Source organism: Numida meleagris, chromosome 2, assembly GCF_002078875.1.
Source record: "Numida meleagris isolate 19003 breed g44 Domestic line chromosome 2, NumMel1.0, whole genome shotgun sequence".
In the NCBI taxonomy this organism is placed as follows: Eukaryota; Metazoa; Chordata; class Aves; order Galliformes; family Numididae; genus Numida; species Numida meleagris.
In genome coordinates, this window is record NC_034410.1 from 6,927,636 (window position 1) to 6,948,842 (window position 21,207).

Sequence of the window (21,207 nt, forward strand, 5' to 3'; positions counted from 1 at the left end):
GCACATATAAATAATTCATGGATTAGCAAATAAAGAGATCTGGAATCTGTACACAGAGATGGCTGTTGCCAATTATCTCACTCGTGCAGAGCCAGACCCTCTCAGCTCCCATTGCTTGCAGCTGCTCTTTTAAATCATTCATCAGCGCTTAAAAGATACACTGGTGGTGCTGGCAGAGAGCATTTGAATTTTCATTGTTTACACACTGTGAATTTAGCTTCTGGTCTGAAATTATCTTCCACACTGAAGCCTTTGAGAATATGAATGAGAAGAATAAGACAATTCATCTTTTTTCCCCTTTCTAAACACTTAAATAATTTTGATTACTTTTTTTTTTTTTGCAATTTTACATAATACTCTTTTTATAATTACTACTTTGTTTTGAAGTTTTAGCTATTTAGACCATGAAAATACCAGAAATACTTTGGAATATTCTCTTAAAAGTGTTACAGAACAAATGTCAGGTGAATATTTTGTTCAGAGTTGTAAGATTTTCAGTTTTTATTCTGAAGAATTGTGCCTTGTTACCTAAATATGTACAGGGTTGCTTCTTTCTGATAGTATTCAAGCAAAACTCTCTTGAAAATAGTAGTGGGAACTACTTAAAAATTGATGGCAAGCCATAGGCAATGCTTGTTCTTGTCAAATTACTGAGGCACAGGCTTTCTATGCACTTTCAGAAAGCAGTAGTACCTCATTGATGATATATTTGCCCTTGTCATTACAGTGATATGGCTTAATTTACTTCAAGCATAGATAATGATGGTAACATTTTTTTCTAGCATAGATAATGACAATAAGATGTTTAAAGTCAAAGCCTTTACGACAGAGCCAAATTTTTAGCTGAAAAATGTAAATTCCTGTGACTAGAGCCTTGTACAGCATTATTAAGCAGCAGGATGTGTCAGGCTCAGGGTCCCATCCAAATTTGAAAGGGGTGAGCAGTGAGGAGTGGTGGGACGGGGGTGGCCTTGTGCCACTGCTGTCAGCTCCCAGCGAGCAAATTAGGTTTCACTTGCAGAGCTGCAAATGACAGTGGCTGGCATTTAGCAGATGGCATGTGTAATGGGACTGTCACACCATTATAGGCTCTAAAAATGAAGTATGGAAGGCAGCTAAGGAGTATACACTTTCTAATTTCAAGAGTTTGGTTCTTTCCCTGTTGGGCGTTATGCACTCAATGTGCACGTGCTGTAAGACTCTTGGTATACACGTATGAAAAGACACAGAATAGAATGTAACTGGGATGTTGTAGTTTAAACATTGGCTTTAAAATGTACAGTTTACACCATTCCTTAAAGACAAATAAAAGGGGGAATATTTCTTCTGAATAACTTTCAAACTATTTACAAGCAGAATATGTTGATTAACTGGAATGTCATCATTGGGAATATTTTGTACTGAGACTGATCTTCCACGCAATCCTGTATTCTCCTCATTTCTGTCTTTATCATTTTTCCTTATTTGTTGAAAAGGAAAAATTGGGTGACTCAGAAGTCTACTCTTTCAAGGATATTGATGCTTAGTTTAAGATGTTTTCTTTGATATTGACGCAAACTGAATACGAACCTTTGCATGAGACTTCACTTTAAAATATTTATTTGGGAAGATGGTAGTGAGGTAGTGAGAGACCAACTAAACACAATAAATTACACATGGGTTTTGTGAACTGTGTATTGGCTTTTTTCTTTATGAGTTTCTGATCATTCTCCCAGTGCTAACATGGGGGGGAAAAAAAGCAAAAATACATTCGAAAATAAAACGATGATATGTGTTGTATTTCTTTCTTTATCCCTTTTGTGTTGTTAGGCATTTTTCTGTTAATGAAGGGGCTGCTGTAGCTCTGATTGAAATAATTTGGGGGGAATTATTTTATTTTCATTGATGATTTTATCATGCTCACGATGAATTAATTGTCTGTTACGTTTGTTGCATTTCCAGCAGGCTGGCTTCTGGGAATGCAGTGAAAAAGCAGGGCAGATATGTATGTAAATATGGTCAGCATGACAATGTATATCAGTAGTGGAAAGGTAAATTCAGCTAAATCTCAGTGAGTAAAGCACTGACTAATTTTCTCTGTAATTTATACTGACTTGGCTGCATTTTAAGAAGATGGTGCAGATAAAAGAATCTGATTGTTAGAGAAGACATTTCTCAGTGGCTAGGAAACCAAAGTCTAGCCTGCCATATCAGTTAGTTTAACAGTAAATAAAACTTGATCTGTCTCTTTTCTGCATAGATAAGGTCTACATTAACTCTTCTGAAGCCATATCCCACTCAATGAGACGTAGTTGCTGGGCAGGACTAGGAAAGCCATTGGCCTTACACCATGCTGAAGCCTTTCTTGCTGTCAACAACTTGTACCACTTACCAAACTGGTGTGGGTGGCTCACATTAACCCATTTTTGTTGCCATTTACAGTGGACTGGGGTACACTCTCATATTGCAAGAGGTTTCTCTTGGCAAGAACTACCCAGATGGTTGGTGCACATGAATGATGATCGTGGTTTTGTAGGCTGAAGGACTCAAAGCATCTTAAAGAGGCCTGAATCCCAAAGAGGCTTAATTTTGAAAACTATCTTAATTTTGAAGTGTAATAGAGCCTTTCCTTTTTGATTAAAAAAAAACAATCCAGTCCAACTGCAGGATTCCCTGGGACATCAAAGTGTCAAAGTCCCGAGAAAGCAGGAGCCAGCATTTCTAACAACTTTCTTCCAGGAGTCTTCTTAGAGCCAGCTTCAAATTCTGCTGTCCCTACGCAGATGGCTGAGCAGCTCAGTTTTGCTGCATCTCTATGGAAAAGGGAAGGAAAAAGAGATAAGACCTAACTTTGAGGTCTTTGAGGGTCTTCTTCCTTCCAGAGCAGTATTGTCAATCCTTTTAGAAAAGATGTGAACAGGCATGGTAGAGGGTGAAAGTGGTAAAGAGTGGCTGTGCTGGGTCAGACCAAAATTCCTTTTGGTCCTGTCTCCAAAAGCAGTGGGCTGATGATAGTTGAAAAGAAGGAGGAGGGTAAGAAGCTGGGCAGCTACAAAATGAACCCAGTCCCACTGACTGTCTCATTTTTCTGTCAGTCAGCGCCTTGGTGACTTTCTAAACTAGAAGCTGAACCCAGACCACTGTGCTAAAGACTACAGCATCCTAAAATCTGTCACCTCCTGTGACAATGAATTCTTTTCCTCACTTTTTCATTACATAGTAATGATAATCCTCTTTTTTATAACACTGATTTCGGTATCCAAATGCTGTGCTTTCAGAGAGCATGTGTGGTTTTTTTTAGTATAGGAGTTAATCTGGTGTTTAATTCTTTAAAAAAAAAATGTTTACAAAACAGCAACAGTTATGCACAGCATATAAAACATAAATGCTTTGTGCCGTGATGTTAGTGTGTCATTAGAATAATTTAAGAAGCAAGTGATTTAATTGTGTTTGTGCTAATTATAATGTTTACAAATTAGGGAAAGATGCATTTAGTGATCCACTGGGAAAGAGCTTTGAAACCTCGCGTGTCTTCAAGTCTACCACACTGTCATTTATTCATAGATTCTTTCTAATACCTGGATGATTTGCTTTTTAGATTACTCTTGCATGGAATGCAATCCTCGGGAGGCTGCAGCTCCATGGAATTCAAAACCAGGTTCACATGGGTATGAGCGTGCACTGGTAGCTATTTAACCACCTTTTCTTCTTCTTTTCAAGGTCCACGGGTTCCGATGGTGACTGTTCACAGCACGACCGATGCACAGAGTAAGAATGGATTTGTGCCTTGCATTTTTGCAGTGAAAAGTAACCAGGCAGGACGGTGGGGTCTAGCTGCTCTTTGATAAATTCATGGAAGGAGGGAGCAAGGACTCTGCCTAAAGGCAAAGCTTCTCAGGGAGCCAGATCCTATGTTCCAGCTGTGGGCTCTCCCATGTCCCAGACTGCAGTTAAAATTGTCCATTTGGGTTCCCATGGATGTAGATAAGTCCCTGAAATCCTTCTGTATACAATGCTGTTCTGAGAATACTGATCTTGCAAGTATGAGGATGGTGATTTGTGAATGTCATTTGTTACCAGCTTTTTCAAAAGATGCACAGTTCAGATTTCTCCTTCTTTGTCCATTTTTTCCTTCTTTGTCCTATCAGGGACACCCAGACAGATGCCTTCCCTGCTGTTTCTCATGAGCCTCAACAACCTCACAGCAGGAGGTGGATCAGAGTCTCACCTGAAACCAACATTTGTCTGCTCCTGTTGTTTCAATGGGAGACCCTTTCCTACCATCTGAATATAGCATTTAGCCCAGTTTTTACCTGCAGTTAGGGCCTTCAGGCATTGCTGTAATACAAATAATAAGCACCAGCTTTATTCCAGCAGCTCTATGTGGGGCTGGTATCAGCTTCTTAGCCATCGGTTTAGCTTAGCTGGACTTACAGCAACTCCCTGCTGCTGTGTCTGCAAAGGAGCAGAGCAAACCAGAGTGTTTCACCCCCAAACCAAATGTTTTTTTGTGAAAAGCTGAGCTGCTTCATTCCCCATTGAAGGTGGGAAGTGTCAAAGGATGGAATTCTGTGACACTAGAACGTGTAGGAAAGAAAACATAAGATTCACGCTGAGTCACATGTGATTTTGTGGCTTGTCTTCTTAGTTCCTATTGGCAACATGCATTTTGAGCCCTGATCCTACATAGAAAAGTTTTCCTTTTGAACAGGATGTACAGAGTGCAACCCTAAATTCTGAATGATTTTTTTAAAATCAAATTTAAAATCAGATTTGTGGCACACCATATTCTTTGCTGTTAAATTAGATGTGCTGAATAGTGTTCCATGCAGTGCCAACAGCATCTGATGCAGTTAAGGAGATGGATGTGCCTTTAACTCCAAGTTATCCTTCCATTATTTTCCATTAATTTGTTCAAAGTCAGGTGTTCCTTTGCAGAAAAATACATACACAAAACTTAGCAGCATTCTGTTTGGTTAAAGCAATATGCTGCTCCACTGCCCAGTAGAGAGGCAACGTCTCTGCTGCCCAAACCACACACTGCATCCTGCCCTGGACTATCTGCTGCCACGGTGCTCACATGGTGACCAGCACTGATAGTTCATTTCTTCATGCCTCACTTTCCCCTCTGGTCTGAAATTTCCAGGTAGAACTCAAGAGTGCCTCTGTACCCAGAGCCACCCAGGCTGAGCCAAGTGCAGAGGGATTATTATTTTATTTTTAACAGGTTTTATCCCTTGTGAAACTGCTTCTGCTACAAATAGCAAAAGTTGCCATGTGTAGTTGTCCTGGTCGACAAAGATACAAGAATTGCTTTTTTTTTTTTTTGAGTCACAACGGAGAGCAAATTGCAAACTGCTAATGTGTTAATCTCTCTGCACCAGTGGCTGCTCGTATCTCAGTCTTTGCACAGGGTAGTAGCAGCGGGGTTTTAGAGTTCTGTCTTGCAGCTGTGCAAGCTCCTTGCTGATGACTGACACACTACCTCTGAGGCAACCTTCAGGCCTTGTGAGCCGCTTAGAAGTCATTCATGCAATATTGTTTGGCCATCGTTAATTTTTTCTTCCTCTTTTTCTGTTAGAGGATGCAAGTGATTGCTTTTAAGATAGAGGGACATTCCAAATGTGCTTTTTATCTTAGAGGAAAGTGGACTTTCTGGTTTGTTATTATCTGTACAAACAGCCCCACCAACATCAGTAGGTCTGGACTGAAAGGCAGACTAACAACTTACCTGAATGCCTGAACCTGGATTCACAGATCACATCTGTGCAAGTGTAATACAGCTGGTCCCTTCTGCTGCCACATCTTCCTGCTCTCCATCCACTTTTGTCTTTCTGTTCTTTCTTCTTAAACACAGTGCTTTCATTTTACAGTTGACATGGAGATGGCTGACTCTAACAGTGCATACAGGACAGTGCTCTCATGAACTGTCTTGCAGCTTCCTGTGTAGTTTTGCAAATTACTTTTGAGAGATTAAAATGACGGATACTGTAAAATAAAAAAACGAAAATGAAAGTCTTGAAAAAGGGACATAAGAAATTCTGAAACTAGTTTGATTTTGATGGGTCCATTATGAGTAGTGTGTATTACATAGAGAGTTTGATCTAGTTGTGCATCAAACACAACATCTGCTGATTTTCTGCATACAATTAGCATTTCCCTTGCTTCCTTTTTTCCCTCATTCTTCTTCTGAAAAAAAAGAACAACTGACAGTTGCACATTACTGAATTTGCTCATTTAATATAAGCGCACTACTCTATAGAGGGAGTTTGCCTCTCTATTCTGCAATAATCTGATAATAGTGAGTCGCTCCGAATATTATAGTGTGCTTACATTTAATTAAGCAGTGACCATTTGTACTCCATAGACTCGAGCTCCCTGTGGTCCTAAAGCAGAAAAGAAAGTCCTTTAGGAGATATGCCAATCTTTTTATTTTCTCCATAGTCTTCTTGGCTTTCTGAGGATGCAATTATATGAACAAATAAAATGGCTTGACTAAATTCCCCTACGTGGCAGGCCCCTTTCTGCTGATAAAGCTACTTGTGTGTGCCGTAATTAAATGAGAATCTTAATATTTAACTAAACGTAATAGGCTGTTGCTTTGGCAGTTTCGTAGGGAATGTGATTTCAATAGGGATGAGACAGGCTTTTCAGAAGCAGGGTAAATAGTCTTGGAACCAATAGGCTGTTGCTGAAAGATGTGGGAAGGGCATGTTTTGGTGGTGTGCCTGCTTTTTCAACAGAGATGGGCAATGAGAGCATGATTATCAGCTAACTTATGTATTAGTGGAAGATTTAGGATTACACAACAGTTTATCAGTGTGTCTCTAAGGGGAAGTTACAGTCGATGAAACTCATAATTTGGTGCAAAGCCCTCTCTGGGTCCACAATGCAGAAGTGACGCCCCAAGTCCCCCTGGTCTAAACCCAGCCTGACACCATGGGGCCAAGCACTGCAGCATGTTCCCAGGACCAAAATCCAAAGCCAGGGATCCAGTGCTGTAAATCCACTGAATGCCGCTGATTTCAAGGAATACAGCTTTTTGCCAGTGCAGTGCCTGGAATAATTTTCAAAGACTTCACCAGATTAGCCAAATAGTGAGGACTATAGAACTAGAAGGAAATTCTTCCATGAGGAAATCTGTGTTACAAATATTAAGGTGGCTATAAAATGTTAACATCCATTTTCACAAACAATATGGGAAGTTTTTGTGATCTTACCCTTCTTCTTTCAGAAATTTTTGAGCTGGAGGTAAATGAAAATGTGCAGCTGGCGGTAAATGACAGGCAAATGCCTAAAGTGGAATACATGGAAATCAAGATAGATGATTACAGTAAGTAGCACTTTTCCTCTATCTTATTTTTCTTTTTAACTACTGTTGCTGCGGAATGATACAGTCGTCTTGCCCAGACTGGCAGGAGGAAAAATGACTTTGGCTCTCAATTTACTCTCACAGTCAGCAAAGCACTCTCTTAGGATGTGCTACATAAGGAAGTTATTACCGAGACAGGATTTGATGAGAAGGCAGCTGAAGAAAGGCAAAATGATAGGATTGGGGGGTGTTGTGTGTTTCTTTTTTCCTTTTAAAATTTTTTTTGCAGATGAAAATCCACCCTGTGAAATGACACAGTGCGGTGCTCCCATTGTTCAGGGCATTTGCCATAGCTCAAGTGGTTTATTATCTAAGATGGGTGTGAAGTGGGATAGTGTATGTGCTTGCTGGCTACAGCTGGGACTGCCTTTCATTGTATGGTATTGAACCACAGTGAATGAACCTGACTGCCCCTCGGAGTCATTCAGGAGCCTTTGAGAAAGCCATATCATTTGATAGGGCTGGAAAAAAAGCATCTTTTCAACAAAAGCCAAGAGAGATTTTATCTGGAGTAAAGAAAACAGAAAAAAATGGAGCAGTTTATGTCAGCATCTGACACATTGTTTGCACCATTTGTGTAATTGTTCCCCACGTATCTGTATGCCAAGGGGGACAAAAAGAAAGAAAACCTGGTGACAAACAGGTGAAGTGTAGGTATTTTCTGCCTGCCTCTATAGCTGCACCTGAAACAACCTAAAAAGCATCTGCTCTGGTTGTAAGCAGATAGAATACATGGAAAATCCACATATTCAGGGTTGTGCAGTCACTCCCCAGAGTCCTAGTTTTTGTGTATGGCAGTGACTCTAAAAACAAACACAGAACCTGGATCCCATGCCAAAAAGCAGCACACCTCATGGGGTATAAAAAACGAAGGCAGGGATGTGCGACTGATGGCAGGTTACTAATTTCAACCATTGCCAGGTGTTAAAAAAGTGCAAAGCAAAGACTGAAAGGCCTTTGAAAAGGATAACTGGCTCCAAAATGGTCAGCTTGCCACATTGGTATTAGGAGTGCATAAAATAACACTTCTAAGCCTCACAGGCAGGAGAAGGAGACCATCGAAAAGATGATGCCTATCCCCTCCATCAACTGACTTACAGTAGTAGTGGCAGCTGATGGTGAATATTGATGCTCAGTTTCCTGCCTGCAGGTATTGTTGACACTGGGTTCTGCGTGTTTAACCAAATGTGTGCATCTGTGTATAATAAATACAAGTGGGCTGTCTGCATGTCCTCCCCATGTCTTCGTAGCCTTGGGCTGAACAGCCCTGGGAACGTTGCAAGTGGGGTTTATTTATATTTAAAGTCAAGCGATGGCCTTTTGGGCTGTCCCTGGGCCATTGATCCAATTTGCAGTCCATTAGCATTCAGATGGAATAACTAATTAGGCGGAGTGTCAGACAATGATTGCAAAGCAATCCACTTAAACCGCGCAGCTAATGTGTGTATTAATCTATTGAAAATGCTCCTAATACCGATTTAATTGCTGGGCCTTTGCTAATCTGGATTGTAGTTAACATTTTAAATATAAATGTGCTCTCGTTGTTGTGGAAGGCGTTCATGTGGGAGTGTTCAGCTGTCAATATGAGGCCACTGAAAGTAGTGAGAGTCCCCATGCCATGGGGACCTCGGGCATTTTCCACTTTTGTTGGTTTGGAACCAGCCAAACCATGCAGCCTTCAGCACGGTTACCTCCTGTTTCAGAGTACCATTTAGGCTCCCTAAAAATCAGGATTAAAACAGATGCTTCTCAACCAGTCTTCACGCCACTGCAGCAGAAGAGATCCCATTCTCCCCCCCAACACACCACACTTAATTGGGTCTTAAATTATCATCCTCCTCACCTCTTTCCTCCCTCCTCTGCTGCCCTGAAGTATTGATTTCTGGCTGTGTCACTCATACAGCTGCCAAAAAGGAAAATTATAGCTATTGCCAGATGTTAATTGAATGCTGTAAAAGTGATGCATGACTGAGCAGCGCACTCTCTTCTCTCAATTTACATTTCTTGTCACCTCAGCTACTATAATATGGTCTTTTCATTGACAACAGCTGTGTTCCTAAGGTGTTTATTTACCAGCACGTCTGATGAAATGCTGTGTTGTTCCTGTTCATAAGTAGCCAAAACACCAGAAATATGTACTATCATTATGTTGGTTTTCCTGCACTAAAGACACGCTGTCATTTGTTGTTGTTTTCTTGCCTAGAATTGCCAATGCAGATCCTAAAGCCAGCGACGTTTTCAGACATGGCACACTATCCCTTGCTTTTAGTTGTGTAAGTTTTCACTCTTCTTTTGTTTCTCTTCACATTATTATGGCAGCGTGGAAGTTTCAACCGTGGCCAGAGCCTTTTAAGATATGACACAATGAGTACTAGACTGCTTAACACCTCAGTCCTTCACATTTGCCTTCCAAATGCCTCGCATGAGAGCTGCACAAGGTTGGACACAGGTTCCTTCTCTCATATGTTTGGGCCAAGGGTTTCACTTCCCAGGAGGATGCCCTAGTCAAGTTCTACGTGCATTGTAGGATTTTTTGCAGTTGTTGCAAATGTACTCACAATTCAGTTATTTATGGGGCAGAAACAGAAGGAGAAAGAAACATGGACATTGACTTTCTATCCTGGTGCTAAGGCACTCACCTGGTTTGGCGAGAAATAGGTCTCTAACTCTGTGCCACTGAGCACAGGGTCTGCTAAGTGCTTCATTGGGAAGGGTTGGGAGTGGTTGACCTGGGCAAACAGGAGATCCAGCATCAGGGATCTCAGCTCTCCATGGTTCGCAGAAGTATTTTAGCAAACCTCAGTCAAAAGAGAGATTTGTCTCCTTCCAAAGCAGGAGCTATGTCTGCTGAGACACTGTTGGAAGGGGAGCATCCTGCTTTCCTTCTTAGTGCCTTTTGAAGATCTCCATGATTTTAGCATTTATACTAGGCAGCTAGAATTTCCTCCTGTAGAGCGTAGCAGATGGGTATGTCTTTATGCAACATTTAGTAATAATAATATGCAGAGCTGTGTTTTTTCCTGGAAATTTGGGAAGAATCCAGGGGAGGGAATTGACTGACCTTGGAGACACCTTCCTGGCCCGCTGCATCCTGCTGTATCACTTGCTCCCTGCTGGGGCACACCCTGCATCAGAGAAGCCCCTCATAGGAGTGAGAGAGGTAGATGAGTGGCTGAACACCACACCACACTGCACTTCCTTCCATGAAGGACAAAAACACTGCAATAAGTGTGTCATTACATCACAGAATTACTGCAGAGAAAATGTACTTCATTAGACAAGCGCTTGAGGAAGATTGGTACTCATCAAGCTAACAGCACTTGATTAGGCTGCCTCTGAAGCTGAATGCGCCTGGGTCTCGCCTGAATAAATGCAAATGACTGAAGTCACATGCACGTTAAAAACCTGCAATGAGTTGTCTGATGTTCCCAAGAACCCCCCAGAAAGGACAAGAATTGGTTGGAAGTGCCTGCAGCTCTACAGTAATCCCAGCCTAAAATATTACTTCTCATTGCCATCACCTCTTGTTTTTTTCTGGGCTGTCTGGCAGAAGTGGGCTCAGTATTTCTTGAGGCAGTGCCCTTGTGCAGGCTCTGAGCAGACGGTTGCAAAGGGAGTCTTGCCCACATAATTCCCTTACCTTGGGCCAACCTGGGCATTTCTATGCTCTTGGTTTTGCCACTTACAGAAGAGTTCTTATGCTCTGCACTTGCCCCAGTGAGAGGTGACAGATGCGACTGACAGCTCAATCTATGGAAGCTGATGGGAGAGGAGTGGTCTGTGTGGGGTGTACAGGGGCGGTAAATGAAACTCAAACACCTGCCAGTGAAGGAAGGGAGGATTGATGGCTGCAGGCTTCAACCAATGTATCTTGACAGCACCCCCAAACCAGGCTCTTTGCAGCAAAAGATCCACCAGAAATAACCCATCTTTGGGAGTGGTAGAGAAATGGATACAGATTAGAGCTGGAGGCGGCAGAGAAATAGATACAGGTGTTAATGAGGAAAACTCCCCTGACTTCTGCATCACATCACATCTCATTGCCACAGCAAGCCCATAGCCCTGGGAAGGGCTTTGGGCTCTCATTTAGTGATGTTGCCTTTGCTTCTTGAAGCACTGCACCTTTTCCTGATGCCTGTTTGTGTTTCAGGGATGGGACGCCAGGCAACCAGATCGTAACAGAGAGGTTTGAGGTGACATGGGAGAGCGTGATGGTCAGCTTGCACAATGCCATTGTGCTGAAGTTCGACGGCCGTGGGAGCGGCTTCCAAGGCACTAAACTATTGCACGAGGTTAAGAGGAGGCTGGGCCTTTTGGAAGAGAAGGACCAGCTGGAAGCTGTCCGGTGAATGACACTGTTCTTGAAGAACGTCTTGAAGAACTTAAACTAAAAGAGGGGAGATTTAGTTTAGATGTTAGGAGGAATTTCTTTACTCGGAGGGTGGGGAGGCACTGTTACAGGCTGCCCAAGAGAGGTTGTGGATGCCCCATCCTTGGAGGTGCTCCACACCAGGTTGGATGGGACTTTGGGCAGCCTGGCATGGTGAGAGTGCCCCTTCTCAAGACAGGGGCTTGAAACGGCATTGTCTTTAAGATGCCTCCAACCCAAGCTATTCTATGATTCTCTGAACTTACTGAATTACTAATAATTACTCCAAGGCTGGCATGAGTCCTGCTTCCTTCAGCAGTATGTAAAGTACAGCAGGAAGGAAGGACAATGTAGTCCCATGGCTGTGACCAAGTGATGCCATGTGAGAGAGGGAGCTCGTGCCAGCCAGTGCAGATGGAGAAGAACAAGCCTAAAGAGCTAAATTAGAGCACACTTATTTGTGTCACATGTTTGAAGCCTATTTATTTTTAGCTCTGTACAGTCATACAGCTGCAAACAAGTAAGCTGGAATATCAACTCCTAGGTTAATTTTTTGCTGGACTTGCAGTGGGTGAAAATGTATCTCTTTAAACCGTTACACTTTTTTAAAGACTTTTTTTAAGTGTAATGTAATAGCAACAGCTTTATTATGACTTTCAGAGGTAGGGCTCTGCTATGTTGAAGGGAAAAGTGTTTTTAATTCATAGTTTCTCCCTTCATATTCTAGGACAATGCTGAAAGAGCATTACATTGATAAAATGCGAGTCGGCGTGTTTGGGAAGGTAACTTTTTCCTGTTCTTCCTCTGCTCTGTTTTGGTTGGCTGATGAGGTTAAGCAGCTGAGCTAAATCCCGATTGTGTTAATGGTGCTTTTGTTATTGTTTATTTATGAGATAGACTGCTTCTTGCTCAGAGATGTTGGTGATGAAAGCTTTCGTTTTATCAGTGTATTTGTCAATGTGTGTAAATTAACTTCCGAGTTCAAAACGTGGCTATTTGTCAGAAAAATGCTGTCATCGTTAATTACTTGTTCCCCTTGCAAACTTTCATTTCATTTTCAGTTTGTCCCTTAAGGCCTTTGGGAGTGTGGGCAGATCTAGCTCATGTTGTACAAATGTTCGACAACAGTACTGATTTCTGAACTGACTCACACCCCAGTATGCAGGGAAACAGCAATTGCAAAGTGCACAGAATTTGAAATGAGAATAGGACTGCGAGTCGAAACTGTTTGTTGTGGGAGATGAAGGCTTAGAGTGAGCGATGAGAGCTGCACATGGAGCGGGATCTCTACAGGGAACTGTTAACAGACTGACAGCAGACATCAACATTATGATGTCTGTTTTAAATAAGGACGTGCCGAGATGATATTTTGGAGAGGTAGTATATCTGCACAGACCTACAGCCATGTAGTCGGTTAAGAAGAGGCAGACTCGGGGGCACACAACCCTTCTGACTTCAGGAGAGTGCAGCAAGTGCAGAGCTCATCCTCAGCCATGGCTGTGGAGATGTCCCCTGTTCTCTGCTTCTACAGGACCAGGTGCTGAGGGCTCTGTCATGGCCAAGAAGCTGCTGCAAGGTCTCAAGTGACCTGTTCTATACACAAAAACAGCAACATGTCACTGCAGGATTGCTGATGTCCCTGTCCTGTTTGTGTTCCAGGACTATGGTGGCTACCTGAGCACTTACATGCTTCCAGCCGGCGAAGAGAACCAGGTGTTTGCGTGTGGAGCTGCTCTTTCCCCACTGACAGACTTCAAATTATATGGTAAACACCATCCCAGAGCCCACAGGCCTTCTCTGTGACCACAGATGATGTTCTGCCCTACCCTTGTCCAGTTATCTTCTCTTTCTTTCCCAAGATCGTGCTTGTTTTACGTTATATGTCTTCTCAGGACTAGCTATAAAAACTATAAACTACTTTTACTATCCAACCTCTGCCACCAACCTGTACCACTGCCTTGAACGTTACTCCTTCTTGCCTGACCCATCCCTCCATGGGAGCTGCAGTGCAGTGCCCATCCTGTGCTGGTGATCCCCCTGGTTCCCTCCTGATAATACCCCATGCACACAGCAGTCCTTTCTCTCAGGGTCACCACTTCCCTTTGCACTTAGTGTCAGTGAAATCAGAAAGCCAGTGGTGTTAAGCACTGCAGTTATCCCTGAGAGCAACAGGAGCTTGTAGTTGATGGAATCAGCCCCTCATGAAAGGGACAAAACATGACACTCCTCCTCTTGTATCTCAGTTACAATAAGTAAATAAAAAACAGTTCTTCTGTTACTGATGAAGAAACCATAAAGACATAGTGATAATAAAAGCCTGTGATATAGTACACGTCCTGATTACATTTTCAGAAACTTTTAGAAATAAATCCATTAAAGCTTCAGTAGAAAATAAGTGCTTTTTTAGCAACTACAGTATTTGACTTCGAAGCGCCAGTGTACTCAACTATGACTGAAAGATACATTTTCTTTCTTACTTTTCAAGCTTCAGCATTTTCTGAAAGATACTTGGGCTTGCACGGGATCGATAGCAGGGCATATGAGGTAAGTGCACAGACACTGCATCTCCCTGATAACATGTGAAAGGGTTTTCAACTCTTCCTCCATTTGTTCTCTTCTGGGGAGGGAACAAGGACATGCAACGGACTCACGAGTAAAACTCTCTGTACTCTTTAACTCTCTCTTAAGAGGCAGAAAGGTATCAAGTCTACTTACTGCCTTTGTCATCTTCATAGTAATAATGGATACATTTCTTTTATTGATTAGCCTTCATGTCCACCTCTCTACACTGGGTAAATATAGATATTCCAGTTTTACGGATTGAAAGAACTGAGGCTGAGAAACTCAAATGTACCCATGTAGTCACAACCTCCATCCAAGTTCATCCCAATGGTCTTACCACTTTGATACCCTCTAAGACCTAAATTTTGGCCCGTTTTCTTGAGGCAGATAGCTTCCTGCGCCCTGCAGTGGAAGTTTTTTCATGGTTATCTAGATTCTGAGTTCATTGTCTCTCAGATTTTGTGCAGATGATCTCTAGTTCATGGCAAATTCTTTTTGTTCTTTTAGGAATGTAAGGGCAGATCAGTAGCAGTGAAAGCAAGCAAAAATATTGAAATATGAAATTTAATAGAAATTAGAAATTAGAACCTTGAATTGCCACTTGTTCTTTGTGCATTGAAAAGTTGGCCTTATTAAAGAGCAGACTTTGGCCTCTTCAGAATTCTTCTTGGTTGAGTGACATAGGATAAAGGCCTGAAGGGAAGAGGAGCCAAAAAAGCTGGTTTATGCTCAATGATCACCACCTCCAAGCACAGGAGTGATGCATCCCAACAAAAGGAAGTCAGGCAAAAATGCCAGGAGGCATGGATGGATGAGCAGAGAGCTCCTGGCCAAAAGGGGAAACACAATCCCCATTTTTAAAAAGAGAAAAAAAGAAGACGTGGGGAGCTACAAGCCAGTCAGTCTCACCTCTGTGCCCAGCAAGGTCACGGAGCAGATTCTCTTGGAAACTATTTTAATGGACACAGAAAACAGAGAGTTGAGCGGGTACAGCCAGCATGGCTTCACTAAGGGCAAATTGTGCCTGACAAATTTGCTGGCCTTCTGCAGTGTTGTCATAGCATTGGTGGAAAAGGGAAGGGCAACTGACGCAATCTACCTGACTTGTACAGAGCATTTGACACCATCTTGCATTACATCCTTGTCTTTAAATTGAAGAGATATGGATTTGATCGATGGACCACTCTGTGCATAAGGAATTGGCTGGATGGTTGCACTCAAAGAGTTGCCGTCAGTGGCTCAGTGTCCACGTAGAGACCAGTGATTCTCCCCTCCCTTCTACTCCGTTTTGTGAGACCCAGTGCTGCATTCAGCTCTGAGACCCTCAGTACAAGGACATGGAGCTGTTGAAGCCGGTTCAGAGAAGGCCACGGGGATGCTGAGAGGGCTGGAGCACCTCCCCTATGGGGATAGGCAGAGAGAGCTGGTGCTGCTCAGCCTGGAGAAGAGAAGGCTCTGGGGAGGAACTCTTTACAAAGGCATGTAGTGATAGGACAAGGGGTAATTGCTTTAAGCTGAAGGAAGGTAGATTTAGATTAGGCATTAGGAAAAAAATCTTCACAATGAGGGGAGTGAGGCACTGGCACAGGCTGCCCAGAGAAAATGTGGGTGCCCCATCCCTGGAGGTGTTAAGGGCCAAGTTGGATGGGGCTTTGGGCAACCTACTCTAGTGGGAGGGGTCCCTGCCCATGACAGGAGTTGGAACTGCATGAGCTTTAATGTGCCTTCCAACCCAAACCATTCTTTGATCCTATGACTTGGGATTATCTGCTAGGACCAGCACTTGAGCTCATTGCAGAGCATTGCACTCCTCCAGGCACAGCCCCTAACTGATACACATCTCCTGTGTGCCACAGTTGGACCACAAATTGCTTAGGGAATAAGAATTGCTCCTATCCTGTGAACCATCCATGAAGTTTGTGAAGGTCATATCATTAAAGACTAGATGTAGACCCCAGAAAGCCTGTGTTGTCCCACAGCAAGGTGCAACTGAAGAAGCAGAAATCAAGGAGTAATACAAGGGAGAACAGAATGCAAATTTGCAGTCACTCCAGCTAGTGTGTCCCTTTTGCATCTGGGAGCTGGCTGGGGGCTAAAGCATTCACAGCAGTGCATACTTGAGAACCCACTTTGGTCCGTCTAAACTCGTCAGTGCGAGCTTTCAAACCGTACCAAAGTCACTGCAGCTCATGGAACCACTTTTAGCACATGCAGTTGGGCTCCTTTTCTGTCGGTGTGTTCTATTCACTGGAAATTCACTTTGACTTTTTCCACATGTTCTGCAGTTGAGGCTTTTGGTGAGCATTAAAGTGTAAAAACAGATGAGAGTCTCTGACCCCTTCCTGCTGCTGGTGCAGAGCATGGTAGGAGCAGTAGGGGTCTATTTTACCTCTAGAATGATTCGTGTGTCTGAGAGAATATGCTGTGCTGGTGTCTGCTTGTTATCCATGTGACAGAGTATCAAATGGAATTAAGTGCTTCTATTCCGCCCATATGAATTGCTAATTTCTTGCAAGAGTTTTAATCTTATTGCAACCTTTACCTTCACAGATCACCAGATTAGCACACAGAGTCTCATTACTGAAGGAACAGACATTTTTGATCATTCATGCTACTGCTGATGGTAAGTTAGCCCATCACTAGAGTTCGTTATGTATTTGAGATTGCTTTGATTTTTCTTAATTAAATTTGCCTCTTTAATGATTGTAATCTGTTTCTACAGAAAAGATCCATTTTCAGCATACTGCGGACCTTATCACACACCTAATTAGGGAGAAGGCTAATTACAGCTTGCAGGTACAGTATGTGTTTCCCTTTTTCATATTTGAACAGTTATTTCCCAGTCTGAACTCAAACTGCTGTTATGAAACGAGCTTCAAGAAGCCACTTGCAAATACAGCCTGGCGGTAGAAACAGAATTAGTTTGTAATGTGTTCCCATGTATTCACGTGCTAACTTGATATCACTATTTTGGTTTGGACAGTTCTTGGACAGTTATTGAATTACAGTAAATTAGGTTTTGCAAGGAGTATCTCTAAGGAATTGATGCCTGCTATCTTTCAATGGGAACAACAGGCTGAAATCAGGATGAATTACGGATATAAAGGGCTCTAAATTAAATCAACTGGGAAAGTGAGGGAGAGAAACGTTTCTCAAATCTGACATCCCCAAGTGACACACACCAGTCTGGAAAGCCCCTCTTTCTGCTGAGTTACAGCTCTGATTTGCTGAACTGCCCATATCCATGCCAGTGATGCCACAGCTTCCAAAGGAAGCCCATCCATAGACCAAGGGGATGGTCCCTGTCTTCTGCCACCTGCTGAGCCGCAGCCAGGAGAGTGCCAGCAGTCGGGGCTGCCATGGCAGGGACTGCAGCTCGCAGTATAGATGGTTTTATTGCAGCGCTCAAACCCTACTAACACTTGATCTGCTGAATACCAGCTCCCTCTGGCTGCATTTCTGCAGAGCTTCACATGAGCTCCATCAGGTTCCAAAGGCAGTAGGATGGAGCCCAGACACCGGAGCTGGGAAAGGAGCCTGGCAGGGATTTGGTGGGCACTAAGAGGACTAAGGGGTGTGTGCACATTCCCAGCGCAGAAGCACTGGTGCTTTGGAGCTTGAAGGCAGCCATGGAATAGGTGTCCCTTAAGGATTTATTGAGGAGTGAATGGAGGGATCAAGGATTTACGCTGTGGGTCGAGGCACTCAAAGCAGCAGTGGGACCCCTCAGTCCTACCTGCGAGGATTCAACCCCCAATGCACCAAGAGGTGCATTGCCCTCCACTCAGTACCTCACTCTAGACAAATGGTGACAACTCTTGCTTTCCTTCAACGTGTGCAGAAGTTACCGGCTTCTTACCGCGTGGTTTGGTTCTGTTTTGCTTGAACTTGTTCAGAATGAAATAAAATGGAATGCCCACCTGCAAAAATGTTCCTTTTGGGTCAAGTGTGCGCTCAGAGCACTGGATTAACCTGGACCGTGTGGCATCCATGGGAAGTCAAGGGCGTTGAGTGCTCAATTCCAACACTTTAAGCTACTCACTGTGTATTTCCTTGCTTCTTCGCAGATTTACCCCGACGAAAGCCATTATTTCAGCAATCCAGCATTAGAGCAGCATTTGTACAACTCCATTGTCAACTTCTTTGCATCGTGTTTCCAAGTTCAGGACAAACTCCCCATAGCTCCACTGAAAGAGGAGGAGGACGACGATTAACCCTGTGTGTCTGTGCTAAGCACAAGGCAGATCTCTCTAACAATATGCAACTGAATCATTTTCCTGAAGAAAGAGATGTTATGAAGTTAGCATGTATTTAAAGAAAACTGAAAGCAGCTCCTCTGCTTTTCTTGACAGCAACTCCTTCCTAGATGGAAGAACATTAAGCATGGTGAACTCAGCAGAAACTGCTGTCTGAAATTAACTCATCGCAACCAACACCTTCTTTTTCTTTTCTCCTTTTTTTCCTTTTTCTCTCCTTTTTGTTTGCCACAAAGTGACCTCTGGTGTGAAGGTGGCAAGACATTGGACTTGAGGGAACACCCCACGAAACCACTTTGAGGACTGGTAGATGTAATATCCCTTTGCATTCAAGCAATCAAGCAGTAGCCCTGAAATCCGTCATTCCTATTACGTTCCTGTAGTTAGCATCACACTGTGTCAAAAAAAAATCTAACCTAATACACAGAAAAGATTATAGCACAATTATTTTAAAGGATACTGATTCATGCATACTTGCCTGCTCTTCCCCATGATCAGACGGTTTGCCATTGCTACAGGACATGTGAATTCAGTTGTACGAAGTGTCACTATAATTATGCTGATGTTTACCTTCCTGTAATTATTTCTTAATTTTGTATAGCTTTTATTTCTGTTTTCATTTGGTCTCCTGCTTACCTTATGAGCTTCTCAGCTTATTCTGGACGAGGAAAAAACATATCAGGAATTAACCAACCCTCTTTAGACCTTAGAGGTCTGGAGAGGCAGTGAGGGTTGGGGTAACCAGCCATTAAAAAATCTGTTACACTAAACAGAGGAAATCTCACTCTTGTGTTCCTGGCACAGCCTTTACTCACAAGATTGAGCATTTTCTCTGGCAGCCTTGAAAAATACACACATAAACAGCCTGAATCAGCTTAACATTGAGACGTGTTTTCAATACTAAAGAAAAGTATGTGATGGTCATAACTTCTTTTGTTGTTTTTTTTTTTGTTTTTTTTTTTAATTTCTAGTTGGCAGCCTGTTGGGAGAAGGCTAGATTAGGCTTTGGCAGCAGGAATTTGTGGCAGATACTTTGCAGATCATCTCATAAAGGCATTTAAACAGAACCAATATGCCCAGATTTATTGCGCACGCTTCCTGTGGCTTAGTTTTATTCCAGGTCGATGATTAGCGCATTCCAAAAATGTTTGGTTATCTCTTCTGCTCGCATGAGTTTTGCAAGGCGTACTAGATTTTAAAAAAATTAGGAGCATTTTTTGCTTTAAAATATCTATCATTTCTCCATTGTGCTGCAAAACAACTTTTTAACTTACTGTGAAAATATTTCAGCTCTGAGAAAGAAACCCAACGCTCATTCATTGCCATTTTCCCACCTGATAAGAATTCTGGCTAGTGTTGCTCCTTGTAAAATATTCTGACCAAATGTACAGCCAGTATTAATACTGTATATTTCATTTTGTTGTATATAAAGGAATGTAAGTCGATTATTTGTCAGGTCCCCTATCCAGTATTAGTCTTGTGTTCAGCATGCATGCGATAACGCTTCTTTGCTGATCAGGACTCTGTAGAAGTACTAGCTTGGAAATATAACAATTATTGTAATTTCTTTTCTTGTTTTGACAGCTTGAATGTCAATGCCGGTTTCTACTTTTTACATAGTACTGTGGGTAAGCTCACATCCTGACAGCAATGATGATGTTTCCCTTGTGTTCTTTAGTGTGTCTTTTTTATTCCCATTATTTTAAGCTTTGAATGTTGGTTGTACTTTGACCATCATAAAAAAAAATATACTGATAAACCACAGAAGTTGCTTAGTTTGGTTCGATTATCCTCTTTAATTTACAGTGCATCGACATTGTGTGAACAAGAACTACAGTATGAATCTGCTTTATCCGGCAAAATGCCAAATAGACAACAAGAACGCTGCGTGTCCAGATTTTGCTACACTGAACAGGCTCAGCAGCCTCAGATGAACTTGACCTGAGAAATGTAAAAATCTGCTCTGTCCACAATCTTTTGTAGAAAGAACTTTAGGATGTGGCATGGTAGTGTTTGTTCATTCATGGAATAAAACATTATTTTACCACCCTGGTTGCTACTTCTGTTATTTAAAGTACTTGTATCAGTGTTGAGGGGCTGGAAGTGCTATTCCTGGTTGAAATGAACCCAAATTCCAGATGCAGATCAGCTAAATGAAAACAAGCCTGTTAGCTGATACCAACCCATCAGTGAGCTATCGTGGACGTTTTAATCTTTGTTGCCAGCAAACCCAGAAACAAGAAGCTTTAGTAGTGGTACAGGGCAGGCAGATTGCACTACTACAAAATAGCTTTGCTAATATTTGGCTTTATTACCTAAATGTAACTAATATTTTTTTAAATTGTCCAAACAAATCAAGCTCATACCCTCAACTGGCATTTCTGGATGCCATAATGCTCAACTGTAGCATCCCAAAGCAGGATAGAGCTAATGAGCAGTGCCTTAGTAATTCAGGAGGAAACCACAGAGGGAAAAATGAGGCATTGCTGGCAGCTAATTAACAAAGCCAGGCAGCCAGCCATGATTGTAATTGTCTGTGGGTTCGGGCATGTAGCAAATAAACCCATCTGAGTTCTGTTCACAAACTCACGCCAAGCGAAGGCTGCATCTGAATGTTGGAAAGGAAGAGCATGAGTGAAGGAGAAAAGATACATGGGATGCTTACTGGA

At 42.4% G+C, this 21,207-nt stretch overlaps 1 protein-coding gene across 3 annotated transcripts in view; it reads left to right on the forward strand.

Moving 5' to 3' along the window:
• The window catches only part of DPP6 (dipeptidyl peptidase like 6), a 461,031-nt gene extending 440,446 nt beyond the window's left edge, over nucleotides 1–20,585 (forward strand). For all 3 annotated transcript variants that reach the window (XM_021388076.1, XM_021388074.1, XM_021388075.1), the window contains exons 17-26: nucleotides 3,700–3,747; nucleotides 7,214–7,312; nucleotides 9,555–9,624; nucleotides 11,502–11,696; nucleotides 12,448–12,502; nucleotides 13,380–13,485; nucleotides 14,206–14,264; nucleotides 16,833–16,905; nucleotides 17,005–17,078; nucleotides 18,350–20,585. In XM_021388076.1, the coding sequence (XP_021243751.1) occupies nucleotides 3,700–3,747; nucleotides 7,214–7,312; nucleotides 9,555–9,624; nucleotides 11,502–11,696; nucleotides 12,448–12,502; nucleotides 13,380–13,485; nucleotides 14,206–14,264; nucleotides 16,833–16,905; nucleotides 17,005–17,078; nucleotides 18,350–18,496 (926 nt within the window). In that variant the 3' untranslated portion in view covers nucleotides 18,497–20,585. The remainder of the gene's footprint in view (nucleotides 1–3,699; nucleotides 3,748–7,213; nucleotides 7,313–9,554; nucleotides 9,625–11,501; nucleotides 11,697–12,447; nucleotides 12,503–13,379; nucleotides 13,486–14,205; nucleotides 14,265–16,832; nucleotides 16,906–17,004; nucleotides 17,079–18,349) is intronic.